The sequence below is a fragment of the Protomyctophum bolini genome (genome assembly GCF_963924005.1).
Source record: "Protomyctophum bolini genome assembly, chromosome: 9".
Lineage (NCBI taxonomy): Eukaryota > Metazoa > Chordata > Actinopteri > Myctophiformes > Myctophidae > Protomyctophum > Protomyctophum bolini.
The window spans coordinates 14,551,451-14,570,944 of NC_137870.1; the positions used below are offsets into that span (position 1 = coordinate 14,551,451).

Here is a 19,494-nt window from a genome sequence, read left to right on the forward strand (position 1 = left end):
GGTGTAGTCCCGTTTGTTTTCTGTCTGGTGGTTGTGCTTGTTTGTGTTAGTCCCAGAACTAGCTGGCTGAGGGGACATCATTTTAGGGTTTCACTGTGTGTGAGGGCCTTTTTGTGGAGCATGTCCGTTATCTCTCTCTCTGTGTGTGTGTGTGTGTGTGTGTGTGTGTGTGTGTGTGAGAGAGAGAGAATCGGGGCATGGTACAGGGACTCTTATTGGTCATGTTACAGAGAGAAGGTGGGGGAAGGGACAGCAACCGGCCTGCAAAAGTTATTATGCAAAGGCTTGGTTATAAATCTCAGTGTGTGCATGCGTGCGTGTCAGTATGCCTACCTGCCATGTGTGTGTGTGTGTGTGTGTGTGTGTGTGTGTGCGCGTGGCTGTGTGCTGTGCATAAGCATGTGCATGAAGTCAGACCATTTTGAGAGCTGTGTAGCATATTTCAGCATTCGTGTATATGTGCTTGTTTGTGTGTGCATGCACGCACGCGCACACACACACACACTCACACACATACACACACAGACACACACACACACACACACACACACACACACACACACACACACACACACAATACATGCGTGTATGCATATAGTGCATCTGTGCATGATGTGTGTATTTATGCCTATGCATATACCATATGTGTGTGTGTGTGTGTGTGTGTGCATGATGTGTGTATTTATGTATGTCTATGCATAATTATATGTGTGTGTGTGTGTGTGTGTGTGTGTGTGTGCGTGTGCGTGCGTTTCTCCTGAGAGGCTCTCCTCATTAAGCAACGAGGCGACAGGAGTGCAGAGTGGGTTTTCACACACCACTGCTCTGTCGCCTCCTCGCCTCTCCTCCCTCCGTTCCTCCCATTCTCATTCCTCTCTCTCTCTGCTACCTCTTATCGATACACCTCTACCTCCTCTTGCTCATTCATTCCTCCTTGTCTGCACCTCCTCCTCCAGTGTGTATACCTGCTCCTGCAGTCATGGAATGTATTGTGCGACTGACACAGACACAGAGAGCAATGGCAATGGAGGAATGGGGCGCTAGTGAGGCGCCCCACCCAACCCAGGTGTTCACTTTGTTGTGTTGCCCGCGTCGCATTTTATCAGTGCGCGACAATGTTGTATGACACCATCATGTGAAGCAAGCATTCCATTCCGTTTCACATAGAAAGGGTGACGGCTCGGCTAAAATCCTGTTAAAACAACGGAGGCACGTGGTGTCCAAACGTGGACATTTGCCCTTTGGAAAAATCCAGTCCCAAGCTGTCACCCGTTGGCCATCTTGGGAGTGAGAATGTGTGGACCGAACAGAACAGAGCAGAACAGAACAGTGTGTGTTGTGTAAAATTAATCAGTCTCTCATCAGCTCTGCGTAGATTAAAGTTGCCCTCTTGGTTGGAACCCCCATCCGCCAGTTTCACAGAGTAACCCGTTTATATTCACGCAGATGTCTGTTTATAGAGATTAACCCGCAGGTTAACGACCGCCAAACGGAGGAGGAAGTGGCCGTATAGCAAGCAGCCGCGCAGCTGAAGTGAAACTTCCGGAACCAGCCCATACGGTACCTTCCCCTCCAGAGCAGAGCCCCCAGAGGCCCCAATTCTCATCTGCAAAATATATCATTTCCGCTGTCGGTGGAAACCTTGCATGTCCAGAAGTGTTACTTTTCAGGAAATTAATGAAAAAAGAACCTGCCTTGCAATGCATCTAAAGTAGTTATTATTTAGTCTCTATGGCTCTTTATTTATAAAAACCCACTGACACGCTTTCACTTCACTTTATATTTCAAGAATATAGCTAAAATAGCTGATCTCCACGCCTTGTTGGGAGCTTGCAAATCCGCTGTTTTTGCGTGACACTCTTGTATGGCGATGTAGGGCGTTAAGTTACGAAAAATAATAATAATATGGAGATGGGCTACAATTAAGGTTTCTGTCCGACAGTGACCATAATAATAGATGAATTAGATTAGATTAGTTTGTGGATTGATGAATCTGTGTGGCACTGTGTCTTTTGTCAACATGGTGAGCTCATATAGACCAGCTATTTCCGGCGAGGATCACCATCACACGAAGGACTAAAAACCAGACTCTTCTCCGGCCGCTGTGCTGCAAGGCAAGGCAAGGCAGTTTTATTTGTATAGCACATTTCAAAACAGAGGCAATTCATTGTGCTTTGCACACAGAACACCAAACAAGAGAGAGACAAAGCGAGAGGCGGACACAAATATAGAGGAGACAGAAAGCAGACCATAACTCATGAAACGTAGAGGTGGAAATGGAAGGAAAAGCAATGGGAACTGTATGAGTGTGCGTGCGTGTGTGCGTGCGTGCGTTAATGTGTGTTGTTGAGGTTAATCCCCAGGATGCGAGTGCTAACTTGATGAGGCTGCTGCTGTGGCTATAGCTGGAGGAGGAGAGTATCGACCGGCCGTGGGTCAGCACCCAGGTCAGGTTGAGAGAGGCGGGGGGGGGGGGGGGGAGAGAGAGGGGGGGAGGGGGAGAGAGAGAGTGGGGGGGGGGGGGCAGAAGCATAATTTCATAAAACACTAAAGGGTGGCTATAAAATGACCACTTGAGCATGATACAAAAAATGCCTATTAAAAAAAAAACATCCACCAAGCCAGGTTATCAACCAAGGGCCTGCAAATGTTGTAAATTTCTACTTTCTACTTTTTGTCAAAAAGAAATAGCCCCAGATTCGGATAGTAATCATTGCTATGTTTCTCATATTGACACCAGCCACTGCACCCCCTGTGTGAAACGTGTGTGTCGAATTTGAGTTTGAGTTCTCGAGTTACGTGGATTACACCCAGACAGACGTACAGAGACTTGGTGCATTTATAGATACTATCAGGGCACAAGAAACCACTGGAAGTTTCCCAGGCAAGCTTAAAAAAGACAAACAAAAGACAACATTTTGGGTGAGGTGGGTTTTTAATCGGTAGAATAACTAGCATCCGTGAGAGATCCCTCAAATGCATGCCGCCAAAACCAGGACATCGACGTTGCACATACCGTACACGCGATTCACAAGGAAATCCATACAATTCTCCCCTTGTTGTTTGCTCATGCTAACTTTATATCATCATCCTTGTTGTAACGTTGTAACTTTATATCATCCTTGTTGTAACTTCATATCATCCTTGTTGTTACGTACTGTACCACTTGACCCTTCTACATATGGCATGGCATATAGGTCTAGGCTACTGTATCCAATTGCAAGTCAAGAAAATCCAATTTTAATGACTTACTTTGAACGGAAACGTGCTGCGTGATGACGTGTCGAGTCCCACGTGAATACAAATGTATCTTGATTTCATTCACCTGCAGTTTATTCCCATCGCTATACGAGTTCCTCCATACACAGCTGGTTTTGATTACATTACTATACACAGTTTTTAATCTCATTCAAAATGACATCCAGACAGTGTATTACTCGTTGTAAACATAATCAGCACGCTAAAATATGTATCTGAAAACATTATAGGTTAGAAATATAAACCACGAGCTTTGCTGCCCTGCCCGTCTCTGTGACTTGTAAACAAACTGCACGGACGTGCACGGCACAGAGCTATATACGTCCCATAGCCTGCATTGGTTAAAAAATACACAGCTTTCCATTTCAGAGTGAAACTTCAAAATTAAATGCCCCAAAAAGCCATTGCATCCCGTCTAACTAAACCACGGAGGAAGAAATGACAACATATATAAAATGGAATGCGAAACCAGGAGGGGAGAGAGGCCGATATGTGTTGAGAAAACAGCACACGCACACGCACACACACACACACACACACACACACACACACACACACACACACACACACACAGAGAGAGACTGAGCGAGCTAGAGAGAGCTAGAAAGATAGATATACTGAGCGAGAGAGAGAGAGAGAGAGAGAGCTAGATAGAGAGAGAGAGAGAGAGAAAGACAGACAGACAGACAGACAGACAGACGGCTTAGTAGGAAGAGGGCGAGGAGCATTTGAGGATTCATCTCTGGCTGGATAATTCCCAGGGGGACGTCTCTCTCCAACACTTGAAAAGCTGTGAAGTGTGCTGTTCTGCTCATATTCTCCCAGTAATTGGCACCGAATACTGGAGAGAGGAAAGAGAGAGTGAGGGGGGGGGGAGAAGGAAGGGACGGAGGGATGGATGGGAAGGGCACAGGAGAAGAGGAAAGGGAACGGGGAACGAAGGAGGGAAGGAGAGGAGAGGAGTGGAGAAGACTCATACACACCAGGAAGTTAGAGGGGGATGGGGTGGGCTGAGCGGAGAAGGAGGCTTGTTAGATTTGGAGACAGGAGGAGGGCGGGAGGAGAAGATGAGGAGGGCAGCAGTGAGGAGCTGTCTCCATGTTTATCCACCTGTCTGTGTGCGTCTCCCTCTCCCTCCTTCCCTCCCCTCCCCTCCCCTCCCTCTCAATCCTGTCATTCCTGTCTCTCCGAGCGGCGCTGTGTGTGTGTGTGTGTGTGTGTGTGTGTGTGTGTGTGTGTGTGTGTGTGTGTGTGTGTGTGTGTGTGTGTGTGTGTGTGTGTGTGTGTGTGTGTGTGTGTGTGTGTGTGTGTGTGTGTGTGTGTGTGTGTGTGTGTGTGTGTGTGTGTGTGTGTGTGTGTGTGTGTGTGTGGTTGCAGGCGGGTCTTTAGACATGACCGCAGGCGTTTAGTCATCGATGGGAGTTTTATTTTCTGTGCAGGCAGGCCAGTGGCCAGCCCAGCTTGCACAGAATCAGATACAGATTCAGGACCTGCTGATTCACTCTGCGTCCGTGCGTGCTTGTGCTTACTTGTACACCTCACCAGGGATCATGATGCTCGTTCTTCAGTGCAGGGAAGAAAGAAGCGCCTTTCTTTGACAGAAACAAAGGCAGCAGGCATGTTTGCTCTGGCTCCAGGCCCATGCATTGTCTTAGCCATATACAGTAAACTGTTTGTAAATATCCATAGACCGAGGAAAACCCCACGGCTGAGGCGTCGTCTTACACGGATGCATATACACTGTATCACATAACCATTTAGTTTATGCCTCTATTCACACATCTGCAACACTTTATATGCAGCATCTCATTTCCCACACCTGAATTGTGAGTTTTGACAAGGCCTGAATATCTCTGTACATCATGCCCTTGAAATTACTTAATTTTTTTGTTTTGTTTTCATCTATCTTCAGAATTCTGAGTTGTTTGAAAGTTTGAAAAAAAGAGATTAAGAGAGATAAAATGTTACAATTAAGAGAATACTCAGTTATGAAATCAGAATTAAAAAAGAACCTCATCATAACTCAGGCCTTCTTATTTTTATTCTGTGGTATAAATGGTCTTCCTTGGTTTTCACTTGGACATATAGTTTAAGGTGTAATTATATTGTGCTGTTGACAAGTAATTTTGCTCTTATGGGAATTTAGTTATTACTACACTGTACAGATGCTTGGTAATGTAATGTACTGTATTCCAGTATTACCATTGAAATCCTATTAGAATATTATGATATATTGAGCAACAAACTTTCTATTCATGGACATTATTTGAACCACTTGAGCCCTCATTAATTAGCTGTTACTTATTTGCCAGGTGAAAACCTGGCCTATGATCGCTCATTTTCTTTTAGGGACATTTTGAGGACCTAGTCATGATTGGCTGCCCTAAGCCAATGGGAGTCTGAACCCATACTCTGAAACCCTGCCTAAGCCAATGGGAGTCTGAACCCTCTGAAACGCAGCAACGTGGAAGTCTGAACCCACAATACTCTGCAACGCCAGAGCGCGGAGCCAGTGGCAACAGCAGCTAATGTTATATGAGCTAACTGCAGCTACAGGAAAGCCATGACAAAACACAGTGATTGAACCAACAAAAGAACATTAGAAACAAAGGAAAACAACGGCCGGGATGTTGTGACAGAGAAACATACACGTTAAACACATTCCCTCCCGTCACACTAGGCGGGATCGTGAGGCCAGTGCCAGTCAAATGCATGCAATATCACAGTAGAAGAAGAGATCCTGGGCAACCAGAAAGTGCACACACTGGCTATTATTTTTTAATTTCTGGATTAAAGGAGAATTCCATACTAAAAGGCTTTCTTACCTTTCTTTGTAGTTGTTACGTCCCCACCAAAGAGGTCCAGGTGTTATTTTGTGCAAAAGCTCCTTATTGGCTGTTTCCCCTACCATAAGCCCTAAATGAATTGCATTGAATTGAATGGGGCTATGGGGTGTTGTGCTAATTCGCTTATTTCCATCGCTCAAAATTATAATTTCTTTGTATATATCCTCTCTTCATAATGTAAATAATATCCCAAGCGGCACACTTTACTACTTCTTTCGATGGAAATAAGCGAACTAGCATAACACCCCATAGCCCCATTCAATTCCCATTCAATGCAATGCAATTCATTGGGGGCTTATGGTAGGGAAAATAGCCAATAAGGAGTTTTTGCACAAAAAAACACCTGGACCTCTTTGTTGGGGACGTAACAACTACAAAGAAAGGTAAGAAATATAAGAAAGCATTCTAGCATGGAATTCTCCTTTAAATGAAATGTGCGAAAGTCACACCACTTCATAAAGGTGCGGATCCACTTGAAGTAAACTAACTATAGAACGATATCTATTATTTGCACAGATGTAAAGATTTTTGAAAAGTACATTTTTAACCAATTATCACAATTATATCTCTCTCTCTCTAGTCGTGAGTGCTTTTTTTATTCTATTTCATTGTATTATTTCCCTGGGGGATTAGAGACAGACAGAGACTGTGAAGTAGAAACTCCCTCCCTCCCTCTCTATCTCTCTCTCGCTCTATCTCTCTCTCTCTCTCTCTCATCCTCTGCTCTTCATAATCCACCCCTCTCTCTCTTCCCCAGCTCGTTATTCCTCCCATGCCTCCTTGACTCCTCCATCCAAACCTCCTATCCCTCTGTCCTTCTTTTCTCTACCTCTCTTTTGTCTACCTACCAACCACCCAAACAATCACCCAACCAACCAACCACCCACCCAACCACCCACCCAACCAACCACCCAAACAACCAACCAACCAACCACCCACCCACCCACCCAACTAACCACCCAAACAACCAACCAACCACCCAACCAACCATGCACCCAACCAACCAACCAACCAACCAACCACCCAAACAATCACCCAACCAACCAACCACCCACCCAACCAACCACCCAAACAACCAACCAACCAACCAACCATGCACCCACCCAACCATCCAACCAACCACCCACCCAACCAACCACCCAAACAACCAACCAACCACCCACCCAAACAACCAACCAACCAACCACCCAAACAACCAACCAACCAACCACCCACCCAACCAACCACCCAAACAACCAACCAACCACCCACCCACCCACCCAACTAACCACCCAAACAACCAACCAACCACCCAACCAACCAACCATGCACCCAACCAACCAACCAACCAACCATACAACCACCCACCCAAACAACCACCCAAACAACCAACAACCCAACCAACCAACCAACCAACCAACCAACCACCCAACCAACCAACCAAACAACCAACCAACCACCCAACCAAACAAACAAACAACCAACCAACCAACCAACCAACCAACCAACCAACCAACCACCCAACCACCCAACCAACCAAACAAACAAACAACCAACCACCCAACCAACCAAACAAACAAACAAACAACCAACCCACCCCACCAACCAACCAACCTCCACTTGCCCCCTCCACTCCCCCCTCTGTCTATCCCTCCCCCACTGATAAAGCTCCAGCCAAGAATGGGTGGATTAATGACCACACGAAAGGGAGAGAGAGAGAGAGAGCCATGCCACGCACACAGGCAGGCACGCACGCACACACACACGCACGCACGCACGCACACACACACACACACACACACACACACACACACACACACACACACACACACACACACGCACACACACACACACACACAAATCTATCACCAGAAAGGATTTGATTATTTCATATTGCCAGCTGCTATGCCTCGTGCACATACAGTACACACACTGTACGCACGTGTGCTTTCCTGTGTGTGTGTGTGTGCGCGCGTGTGTGCGTGTTTGTGTGCGTGCGTGCGTGAGTGAGTTTGCGCATAGCAACCTGTTCTGTACATTGTGCTGCATCCTTATTGTTGTGTTGTGAGTCAGTGTGAAGAGCCTGTCCATTGTGTCAGAGAGGACACAGGACATGTTACACACAGCCTGCCATGCACGTCATCAATGCCATCACAGCCATCATGCAATCACAAAGAAGAGAGACAGACAGACAGACAGACGAAGTGCAAGAGAGAGGAAGTGCAAGAGAGAGAGAGAAACAAAAACAAAGGAGAGAGCATATACAGTTATTACAGTACATATTGTACAGTAGCAATAGATTCACATGGAGCACTCGTCTCTCTGCGCTCGGCGCTATATATTGAGTCCAGGTATGTCTCCAAGTCCTACCTCCTTTCATCGCCTCCTTTTCTCCTCCTCTCCTTCCCCCACTCTTCTCCTCTCCCTCTCTTCTCCTCTCCTTCCCCCACTCTTCTCCTCTCCCTCTTTTCTCCTCTCCTCTCCTTCCCCCACTCTTCTATTCTCCCTCTCTTCTCTTCTCCTCTCCCTCTCTTCTCTTCTCCTCTCCCTCTCTTCTCCTCTCCCTCTCTTCTCCTCTCCCTCTCTTCTCTTCTCCTCTCCCTCTCTACTCCTCTCCCTCTCTTCTCCTCTCCCTCTTTTCTCCTCTCCCTCTTTTCTCCTCTCCTCTCCTTCCCCCACTCTTCTCTTCTCCCTCTCTTCTCCTCTCCCTCTCTTCTCCTCTCCTCTCCCTCTCTTCTCTTCTCCTCTCCCTCTCTTCTCTTCTCCTCTCCCTCTCTTCTCTTCTCTTCTCCTCTCCCTCTCTTCTCTTCTCCTCTCCCTCTCTTCTCTTCTCCTCTCCCTCTCTTCTCTTCTCCTCTCCCTCTCTTCTCTTCTCCTCTCCCTCTCTTCTCCTCTCCCTCTCTTCTCTTCTCCCTCTCTTCTCCTCTCCCTCTCTTCTCCTCTCCCTCTCCCTCTCTTCTCCTCTCCCTCTCTTCTCTTCTCCTCTCCCTCTCTTCTCTTCTCCTCTCCCTCTCTTCTCTTCTCCTCTCCCTCTCTTCTCCTCTCCCTCTCTTCTCTTCTCCTCTCCCTCTCTTCTCTTCTCCTCTCCTTCCCCCACTCTTCTCATCTCCCTCTCTTCTCCTCTCCCTCTTTTCTCCTCTCCTCTCCTTCCCCCACTCTTCTCTTCTCCCTCTCTTCTCCTCTCCCTCTCTTCTCCCTCTCTTCTCTTCTCCTCTCCCTCTCTTCTCCTCTCCCTCTCTTCTCTTCTCCTCTCCCTCTCTTCTCTTCTCCTCTCCCTCTCTTCTCCTCTCCCTCTCTTCTCTTCTCCTCTCCCTCTCTTCTCTTCTCCTCTCCCTCTCTTCTCTTCTCCTCTCCCTCTCTTCTCTTCTCCTCTCCCTCTCTTCTCCTCTCCCTCTCTTCTCCTCTCCCTCTCTTCTCCTCTCCCTCTCTTCTCCTCTCCCTCTCTTCTCCTCTCCCTCTCTTCTCCTCTCCCTATCTCTGCTCCTCTCACAATACCCCCGAGCGCCCCTCAATTCACAGTGTGATTTCTTTTTTTGTTGTACTTTTACACCCCACCTCATCACTCTATCTCTGTATTTCTCTAGCGTTTGGACTGGTGTCCCATTTAGTCTGTGTGGGTCACTGGGCCTCAGTACAACTTCCTGTGTGACCTTTTAGTGATGTCTGCTTGTTGATGATTTGCGCCGCATTGAGAGTTTGTAGATCTTTTTTTTTTCCCCCGTGCTTAACATTGGCACTTTACACACTTGGACAGAATGCGACATAAAGGACAGCATCCCACCTGTGTTGCACTGAACTGGTGGAGCCACACGGAATCATGTGCCTTGATGTTTTCGGTCTCTGTGCTTCCTCCCTCCAGCGAAGAAAGCGGCAGACGGCTCGGTGATCGCCAACGGCTACTGTGACTTCTGTCTGGGAGGCTCCAAGAAGACGGGTTGTCCCGAAGACCTCATCTCCTGCGCCGACTGTGGGCGCTCGGGTAAGCACACAACTTCTGAAGTGAAGCACGAGTTGGCTTTGTACGACTTGAAATGTCTATGGGGAAAAATGCATTGGGATTCATTTCCTGGGCCTGGCGTCGTCATGAAAGGGGGCGGGACTGCGACGCTCTATATGCTGTAGTGAAGCCTCACTATAGCACTATGCTACAATTACAATTTAGAATTTAGGCATTTAGCAGACGCTCTGATTCGGGGGTAGGGCAAGTGCTACTTGTGAGGCTGCAGTTCTGATTGCAATGGGAAGTGCATTCCATAGTTTTGGAGCCAGAAGGGAGAAGAGAGTTTTTAGTGAAGGTACTTGCAGCTTCCCTGCTTTGGCTGATCTGAGTGCGCAGGAGGGTTTGTAGGGTTCAATCAGACTCGCAAGATATGGGGGAGCCAGGCTGATAATTCTCAGCTGTTGTTTGAGTTACAGTCTGTCACTGTCACAGTGAGGGTTCAGGCTAATTGAGAATCCGCTGACCGTTCAGGTGGAACATATAGGATCATATGTTTTGATTGCCTTCAATTATGTCTTCGATTATGCCTTTGATTATGTCATAATTATGACACACGGCAGCTCCACAGGTTGTTCAACATCATCACAGTGTGATGCTCAATTTATTTACCTTTGAGTCATCTCCGTCCTCGGTTACCTCTGTCTAGTGCCTTCATCAAATTACTAACGCTGAAAAGAGTTTTGTTTTATGCATATTCGTCCACATTACTTGGCAGAAAGAGATACAGAAAGACTTTCTGATGTTTAATTTATAATGTATATAATATGTATATACTGTACCGGTACCATAACATCAAGCTGCCCCATGCTACACAAACAGGAGTTAGGCTCCTGCCCTATGGACCACATGACTCGGCAAGGCTTACTCAAGTGTACTTAGATATGATGTGATCATTCTTTTTGGCATCTCTTTTGTAGCCTACTGTCCATAACAGGGTTTATCTCTCTGCATAATATGCATACAGTATGTTAAAAACATTCATATGAATGTTTGTAACACACGTAGATGTCCCCTCAAAACATACACAAAAGGGTCTGGCCATAAACAAACACTGCAGTGAAAGTTGGGATTGTGTAAAAGTAAAAGTTTCATTGAGTCTCTGAGGTTCAACAGCATTGTACTCGTGAAACGCTTTCATTGCCCAATGCCTATAGGTAGGTGAAGTATTTATAAAGGCTGTTATTTATAGTATAGAGTCTATAGACTGTCACTGTGCAAGTCCACATGCCCACAAGCAGTCCGTCTACACCATGATTTGCAGCTATAACTTCACAAACTGCACACAGAGTAACTTACTATTGACAGCTATAAAGATTGGACAGGGAGGCCACCAAGACATTATTAGACTCTAGTCCAGCCATTTCCAAAACTGTGCGCCAGGGCCCGCTGGCTGGTTGTGCCGTGAGGAAATATTGCACTCAGCAGAAATAAAACAACAGAGCTCTCAAATCTCATTTCTACAGGAAAGGTGTTTTAGGTCAGTGTTCACCAGATTAACAAACTAAGAGGTTTGACTAAGTCAAACCTTTAAATATTGACAAACCACCCCCACAATAAGTAGGAGAAATGATACGGATGGGGAGAAAAGAAGAACAACAACTATTAGATCAATACAGCTAAAGATTTATGCTCGCATGGCGGTGTCATGTGACGAAAATAGGTATTTTCAGCATTTGCAGTATAAATCAGGGTTAAATTACAGAAAATGAAAGGAAGAAATACGTGTGTGTGTGTGTGTGTGTGTGTGTGTGTGTGTGTGTGGGTGTGGGTGTGTGTGTGTATTACTAATATTATGTAATTTGAGAAATAGACTGGTCCTCAGAAGAGAAATGGTTGTACAAATGTACAAAAATGGCTCAGAATTAGGAACAGATTCAGGTTGGAGTTATAGGGTTAGGATTAGTCTGTAGGATGTACAGTAGTGGTTACGTTTAGGGTTATGATTGATTCTTTATTGCAGACTCAGGGGAATCCATATCAGAGTTATGGCTGATTTATACTGTGAACTTGTAGATCTGCTATGTTTGGCTTTAGGCTTAAACGGTAAAAATGGCTTTCCTATAGCAAGTATATACAAATCCCAGATCTAGATCGGATTTGTGTTTTACATTATTTGGACTTTTAGATAGGCTATTGCATTTTTGATTTGATGTTTTGTATTTATGATCGTCAAAATAATTCAGTGTTTTTAATGGCACCTCTGTCTTTTTAAACCTGTGATCAAGATGAAAAGTTGAATAAACATTACATTTATATTTGGCAGGCTAGGCCCTATAGTGTAGGACATACCCACAGACTGTTGATAGGCTAGGCCCTATAGTGTAGGACATACCCACAGACTGTTGATAGGCTAGGCCCTATAGTGTAGGACATACCCACAGACTGTTGATAGGCTAGGCCCTATAGTGTAGGACATACCCACAGACTGTTGATAGGCTAGGGCTAGGCCCTATAGTGTAGGACAGGGGTGCCCACACTTTTTTGACTTGAGAGCTACTTTCAAAATAATCAACTCAACAAGATCTACCCACTGAAAAAGATATAATAGCCTACCATTGCTGAAAATGTGCTTTGGAATAGCGGCGCTGGCATTACATGTAAAACAAATACAATTGGAATGGTAAAGGGAGAAATGGAATAGGTTGAGATTTACTTTGTAATTCTACCGACATTTGGGTGCAGCAACACTCTTGAAAACAAAGTATTGTTGTGGGTTTGAGCTGACAGGCTTTTTTATGTCAATGAATCAAGTCAACTTAATTCAAGTGGCAGATGCCAAAAATAGTTTATATTTAAATTAACTATTCTTTAGGGACCTGTCATGTGGTCTACCTGCACAGCCTTTGTGATCTACTGGTAGATCACGATCTACCTTTTTCCCCTGGTGTAGGACATACCCACAGACTGTTGTTAGAGGCTTTCAAGTTTCAACAACAACTTGGGATGCCCAAAAAGGTGCTGTTTCTGCCCATAATTGGAAGGGAACGTAACCTTAACCCATTCTGACCTGAGATCAGATTCTAAAACTGTCTTCTATATCCTGACAGTATGTTTCTATGTCAGTCGTTTTTCAAAAATAGCAGACCTACAAGTTTGTAGATCTGCTATACATAGCTCTGCGACGCGTGGAGTTGTTTGTTTACAAAACTTTACAAGTCAGATACAGACGGGCAGCAAAGCATGCAGCTACGTGGCTTATTTCTAACCTATAATGTTATCAGATATACATATTTTAGAATGCTGATTTAGTTTTAAATGAGTAATACACTGTCTGGATGTCATCTTGAATGAGATTAAAAACATGTTTGGAGGAACTGCAGCTATATGGGAATCAAACAGGTGAATGAAATCAAGATTCATTATTATTCATGCCGGGCCTCGACAAGTCTTCACGCATCATGTTTTCATTCAAAGAAAGTGATTAAAATTGGATTATTATGGACTATACACAAAAATGGAAAATGTCCCATTGTTTTCGCATCCATTGTTAGGTATGCCCATGATGACCACAGATATGGTCTGAAAGTGTGAAAAACGTATTTGATGTGTGTGTGTGTGTGTGTGTGTGTGTGTGTGTGTGTGTGTGTGTGTGTGTGTGTGTGTGTGTGTGTGTGTGTGTGTGTGTGTGTGTGTGTGTGTGTGTGTGTGTGTGTGTGTGTGTGCGTGCGTGCGTGCGTGTGCACGTGTGCGTGTCACACCCAGGTCACCCTTCCTGTCTCCAGTTCACGGTCAACATGACGGCGGCGGTGAGGACTTACCGCTGGCAGTGCATTGAGTGCAAGTCCTGCAGCCTGTGTGGCACCTCGGAGAATGACGTAGGACCTCTCTCTCTCTGTATATCTATCTCTCTCTCTCTCTCTCTCTCTCTCTCTGTGTGGCACCTCGGAGAATGACGTAGAACCTCTCTCTCTCTGTATATCTATCTCTCTCTCTCTCTCTCTCTCTCTGTGTGGCACCTCGGAGAATGACGTAGGACCTCTCTCTCTCTGTATATCTATCTCTCTCTCTCTCTCTCTCTCTCTGTGTGGCACCTCGGAGAATGACGTAGGACCTCTCTCTCTCTGTATATCTATCTCTCTCTCTATCTCTCTCTCTCTCTGTGTGGCACCTCGGAGAATGACGTAGGACCTCTCTCTCTCTGTATATCTATATCTCTCTCTCTCTCTCTCTCTCTCTCTCTCTCTCTCTCTGTGTGGCACCTCGGAGAATGACGTAGGACCTCTCTCTCTCTGTATATCTATCTCTCTCTCTCTCTCTCTCTCTCTCTGTGTGGCACCTCGGAGAATGACGTAGGACCTCTTTCTCTATTACAGGCCAAGGCCATACGCAATGCACACAGGCAGGCATGTCTGCACCCTATACTGTTTATACCATGACTATGATAGGAATACTACATGTCTGAACAGTGTTCAGACATGTAGTATTCTTATCATAGTCATGGTATAGTATAGTGTTCAGTGAACACTATACTATACCATGACTATATGATAAGAATACTACATGTCTGAACACTATACTATACCATGACTATGATAAGAATACTACATGTCTGAACACTATACTATGCTATACTGTAACTATGATAAGAATACTGCAATGATCATCTTTTTGGGATTAAAGTAGTGGTTCTCTCGACTGTTTCACCTCCCAATGTATACATTACATTGCGCTTAGAATGTGCTTAGAAAAGCGCTATAAAAATGCAACCATAATTATTCAAACGCAATCCATTATATAAAATACATTACCAATTGGTATTATTGAAGGGGAGAAAAGATCACTAAACAAGACAAGCTTTCCCCACAATAACAGGAAACCGAAAATAGACTATACTAGCTCAACCATGCAGGGTTTAAGTGGCTACATGTTGTGTTTATGTGCTGTCACCTGTCATATGCATGTTCTTCCTCTGTTCCAGGATCAGTTGTTTATGTGCTGTCACCTGCCATATGCATGTTCTTCCTCTGTTCCAGGATCAGTTGTTTATGTGCTGTCACCTGCCATATGCATGTTCTTCCTCTGTTCCAGGATCAGCTATTGTTTTGTGATGATTGTGACAGAGGCTACCATATGTACTGCCTGAGCCCTCCAATGTCTGAGCCACCAGAGGGTAAGAAAATACCTATTATACCTATTATTACTCTAGTATTTAAATATACTGCATACGGTAATAATGTACAGCAAACACACACACACACACACACACACACACACACACACACACACACACACACACACACACACACACACACACACACACGCACGCACACACACCAAAGTATAGTGGTCCGCTCTCACCATGTTGCTAATGTTAGCACAGTATGTGATGCTTTCGCATTAATTCATACTCTCTTCCCGAATACATGGGATTAACATACATGTGCATTCATCTGTGTGTGTGTGTGTGTGTGTGTGTGTGTGTGTGTGTGTGTGTGTGTGTGTGTGTGTGTGTGTGTGTGTGTGTGTGTGTGTGTGTGTGTGTGTGTGTGTGTGTGTGTGTGTGTGTGTGTGTGTGTGTGTGCGGGCGTGTGTGCTTGCGTGCGTGTGTGCGTTCCAGGGAGCTGGAGCTGTCATCTGTGTCTGAGGCAGCTGAAGGAGAAGGCGTCGGCCTACATCACCTTGACCTAATCAGCGGAGCTGCGAGCCGTTTTCTCTACTCGTCTGACCGCCCTCGACTCCCAAACCTACCGTCCTGTTGCCCCCTCGTCGCCTCGTCCCCCCCACTCGTCCTCCATTTACGCACCGAAACCTGTCCCTCTGAGATCTGTCCCTGGAAACCCGGATATGTCTATCACACCCTGTGCCGTTTACACACACACACACACACACACATACACACACACACACACACACACACACACACACACACACACAACCACACAGAGAGACCACCAGTACAGGACCGCCCGTGGCCATGGTTTCAGCTCCATATGTTTTCTTTTGTATCCTCCCTCACCTCTCTGTTTGACCCCTGCTCTCTGCCACAGGCCTCTCTCCTAATCTGTGCTATGCTTGACCTGAATCCCCTCCCCCATTCCCCATCCCTTCACCCCTCAGTCTCAGCAGAGGAATCCGTCAGCTGGCAACGAGTTAGCTACCACCACCACACGCGCACACACACACACACACACACACACACACTAACCTGCCAAGGGCACTTCAGAGAGGCATACCACTCGAGCGGCACCCTCTTAAGGGCCCTCGAAGAGCCCTAATGATCTTCAACTGCGTCTCAGTCTAATACTGACGGCGGAGAGAGAGAGAGAGAGAGAGAGAGAGAGAGAGAGAATTACAACGATGGATGGGGCCGGTTGTCGGAGCAGCAGAGTGCGTGGGGTGTGTGAGAGAGAGAGAGAGAGAGACCCTGGATACCTCTAACGGAGTGTGAGAGGGTTTTTTTTTTATTCTAGACAACTCTGAAATCTCCCAATCCAAACTCTCGGCAAACACAAAACGCAAGACCAAAACATCACTCTCCATCTCCTCCCTTCACTTCTTATCCCAACAGGATGCTTGGATCAGCTCCTTTGCATCCTGCCCCGTTCACTTTCAGTGGGGAGCGAATTGTACAGATACTGCATTGTAGACTGAATCAATGTGAACACTACGGAGAACTCTGTCTTACTGGCAAACGGCACAGATCAGGGGGGGGGGGAGGGGAGGGGGTTACACCAGCTGTTTGTGATGCCCTTTTTTCTTATTTTTTTTTTTTTTACATCTTAGCCACTTAAACCCTCTTGTCTTATAGTGAAAGAGACTTGAGTTACAACTTGTAACTTGACACCAAATCTCTATAGCCGCTATAGCTCAAAACGACGCAATTTGAGATTCCCCCCCCCCCCCCCCCCAGAATAGGCATGCTGAGGTTCAAGTGGGTAAATCACACTTACTGTAATGTTCAAAAAGTATTTATTAATTTGAGATTCACACTTTGCTAAATTGACCACACAAACCAATCCCTACTGTATCCGTAGAAGAGCATACTCCACCAGCAGTTTTAACTGGTGCAGGTATTGCTAACCAATCATGAAAAGCCTCTATTTTAACCTATTACGATTTTATGATTTTACAAGAAAAGGAACAAACATTAGTAGTTCTCAAACTTTTTTGTGGCAAGGACCCCCAAATTGAAACATATTTCTATCGGGAAATGTTTTGTGCCAGGGACCCCCTGAAGAGAGGATTTGTGTTAAAGAAAATAAAATGAAACAATTTTGCGATTTTCTAAACCAACCAAAAAAGGAAGAAAAAAAACATACGTTGCATTCCCATTTTTAATGGATTAAGATAAATTTGCAAGCAATGGCAACTATAAATGTATTCACCAGCAACTACTTTTACACACCTACTGTATACCCGGCTACATCTAATGACTGGTGCGAACCCCTTCCTGCCTGGCTGCCATCTTTGACAGCTTTGCATGGAGTCTGGATCTCTAAGTGGCACTGATGCATTGTGGCATTGGACACAGAAGGCTTTAGAAGCTGAATGTCAAAAAGAGGGATGGATCTTTCTCTGATCGACCATTTTTGTTCCGTTTGCTGACAAAACAACGTTAAAGAGGACGTTATATAGGTCACACAACTTTTATCTGACCTTTATTTGCCCTTCTTTCTGTGAAACGTTGGCTGTGAAACCAATGCGAGACTGACCCTTGGGGTGCGTGTGGTTGCGTGTGTGCGTGTGCGTGTGTGTACGGCTGTACGCTGTCCTTGTGTATTACGAATGTAGGATTCAAGTGTATCTATAATGCAGATTTTTGCCTGGCTCTTGCCAAAACATGTTTCTTCTTTCTTATTATTATTATTTTCTCTTTTCCCCCTCATTTTCATGTTGTTATTTATATTTATTTAATTAATTATTTATTTTGATTAAGGTTGAAATCAAAGCACACTTAATTCGCAATAATGTGTTTTTGTGTGATATGACCTTGTTCGGCAAAACTGTGTGCGTGTGTGTGTGCGTGCGCTTGGCGTGCATGTGTGCGTGTCTGTATGACAGAGCCAACTGTAGCCAGCTGTGTGCTAGGTGGGAAGCAGGACTGACTGAGTAGCTGGACGTGACGTGACGTGATGATCCCCTTCTGAGGAAGGCCAGTGGTTCTCTCTCTCTGACAGGATGTTTCCCACCCACCTGGAACCATGTGATCTGACCCTCTCTGTGCCCCATGCGGTATGTAGGCTACTACCAGCTGTCTTTGTGAGACGGAGACCAGAGAAAAGGTACAGGTGAAAACCAGGACAGAGAAGAGAACGATCATAGAACATTGACCTCTGCCCTCTTTCCAGCCTCTGTGTGTGTGTGTGTGTGTGTGTGTGTGTGTGTGTGTGTGTGTGTGCGCGTGTGCGGCCAAGGCCTGTAACCTGCTACATTTTATTATAATTTTTTTCAAAGACAACGCTGGAATGTAAGGGTATGCTTTTCAAAACCGGATAAAGATAGCCAAGCCAGCATGTGTTTTTGTGAGCTTGCACTGAGAAAAAAACCGAAATCCTCTTTTTATTTAGTTTTCTTTTTGTTATCGTTGACCAGTGTAACTGGACCACTGTAGGCAACTTCTATGGACATGTTCAGGTTGCCTTAATCTGCAGGTGCTCATTTACCGGAGTCGTGGTATTTATTAGTGGAGAGAAGAGGCATCCGTCCAATGAACAATGAGCTTTAAGCTTGAAGACAATAGCTGTAAATAGATTGTTGAAATAAGAAAGACAAGTCGCCATTTCTTATCCCGTATCCCTGTGTACATATCAAAGTATGAAATGACAGGAATTTCTTTTTAGGTTCTGTTTGAAACGATTATCACGTTTAATCCTGCATTGTGAATCCAGGAGGAACTCGCGAGGACAGATGGCTTGTGGGAATGTAATCTAAATTGTATTTGTAAATGTGTTTGCCATCTGATATTGGGAAGGTGTTTTGGTGCAAATGCTGTGCTAACCTTCACTTCAATGTAAATCCATTGGTGCATGACTGATGCCAGAAATGTTTCCGGTTTCATATTTTGATACCATCGATATTGCTTTTTTAAACAATGTCAAGGAATTAACCTTTAATCTCTGTTCAGTTGCTGATTTTGGTTTCTTTTATAATGGGTGTTTTTTCTACTTTGAAACATTTTGCACAGTGTGTATGCATTAATCTTTCAAATGCATCCATGCATGTGTGCGTGCGTTGCGTGTGCGCGTCTTTGTATGTGTGCATAATATTACTATACTCATAATTACCAGAAGGGACACAGAAAAAAGCAAACTAACAAATTATTCCAAGAACATCTCTTTTGCAGGAACCATTTGCATGCTGCACATCATTGCTAGAACATCTTAATAAAATATTCCACAATGCAATGACGCGCAGTAAGAAGTGTACACATTGTCACACTTTGGCACTCCAATGAAGGAGTATAGACTGTCG

General features: G+C 45.1%; 1 protein-coding gene across 1 annotated transcript in view; it reads left to right on the plus strand.

The window, feature by feature from the left end:
- dpf1 (double PHD fingers 1) overlaps window positions 1–15,711 on the plus strand; it is a gene marked incomplete at its 3' end in the record, with an annotated part of 75,786 nt that extends 60,075 nt beyond the window's left edge. The window contains exons 9-12 of the mRNA XM_080772722.1: window positions 9,943–10,062; window positions 13,786–13,898; window positions 15,112–15,193; window positions 15,641–15,711. Of these exons, the coding sequence (XP_080628848.1) occupies window positions 9,943–10,062; window positions 13,786–13,898; window positions 15,112–15,193; window positions 15,641–15,711 (386 nt within the window). The remainder of the gene's footprint in view (window positions 1–9,942; window positions 10,063–13,785; window positions 13,899–15,111; window positions 15,194–15,640) is intronic.
- Window positions 15,712–19,494: the final 3,783 nt, after the last annotated feature.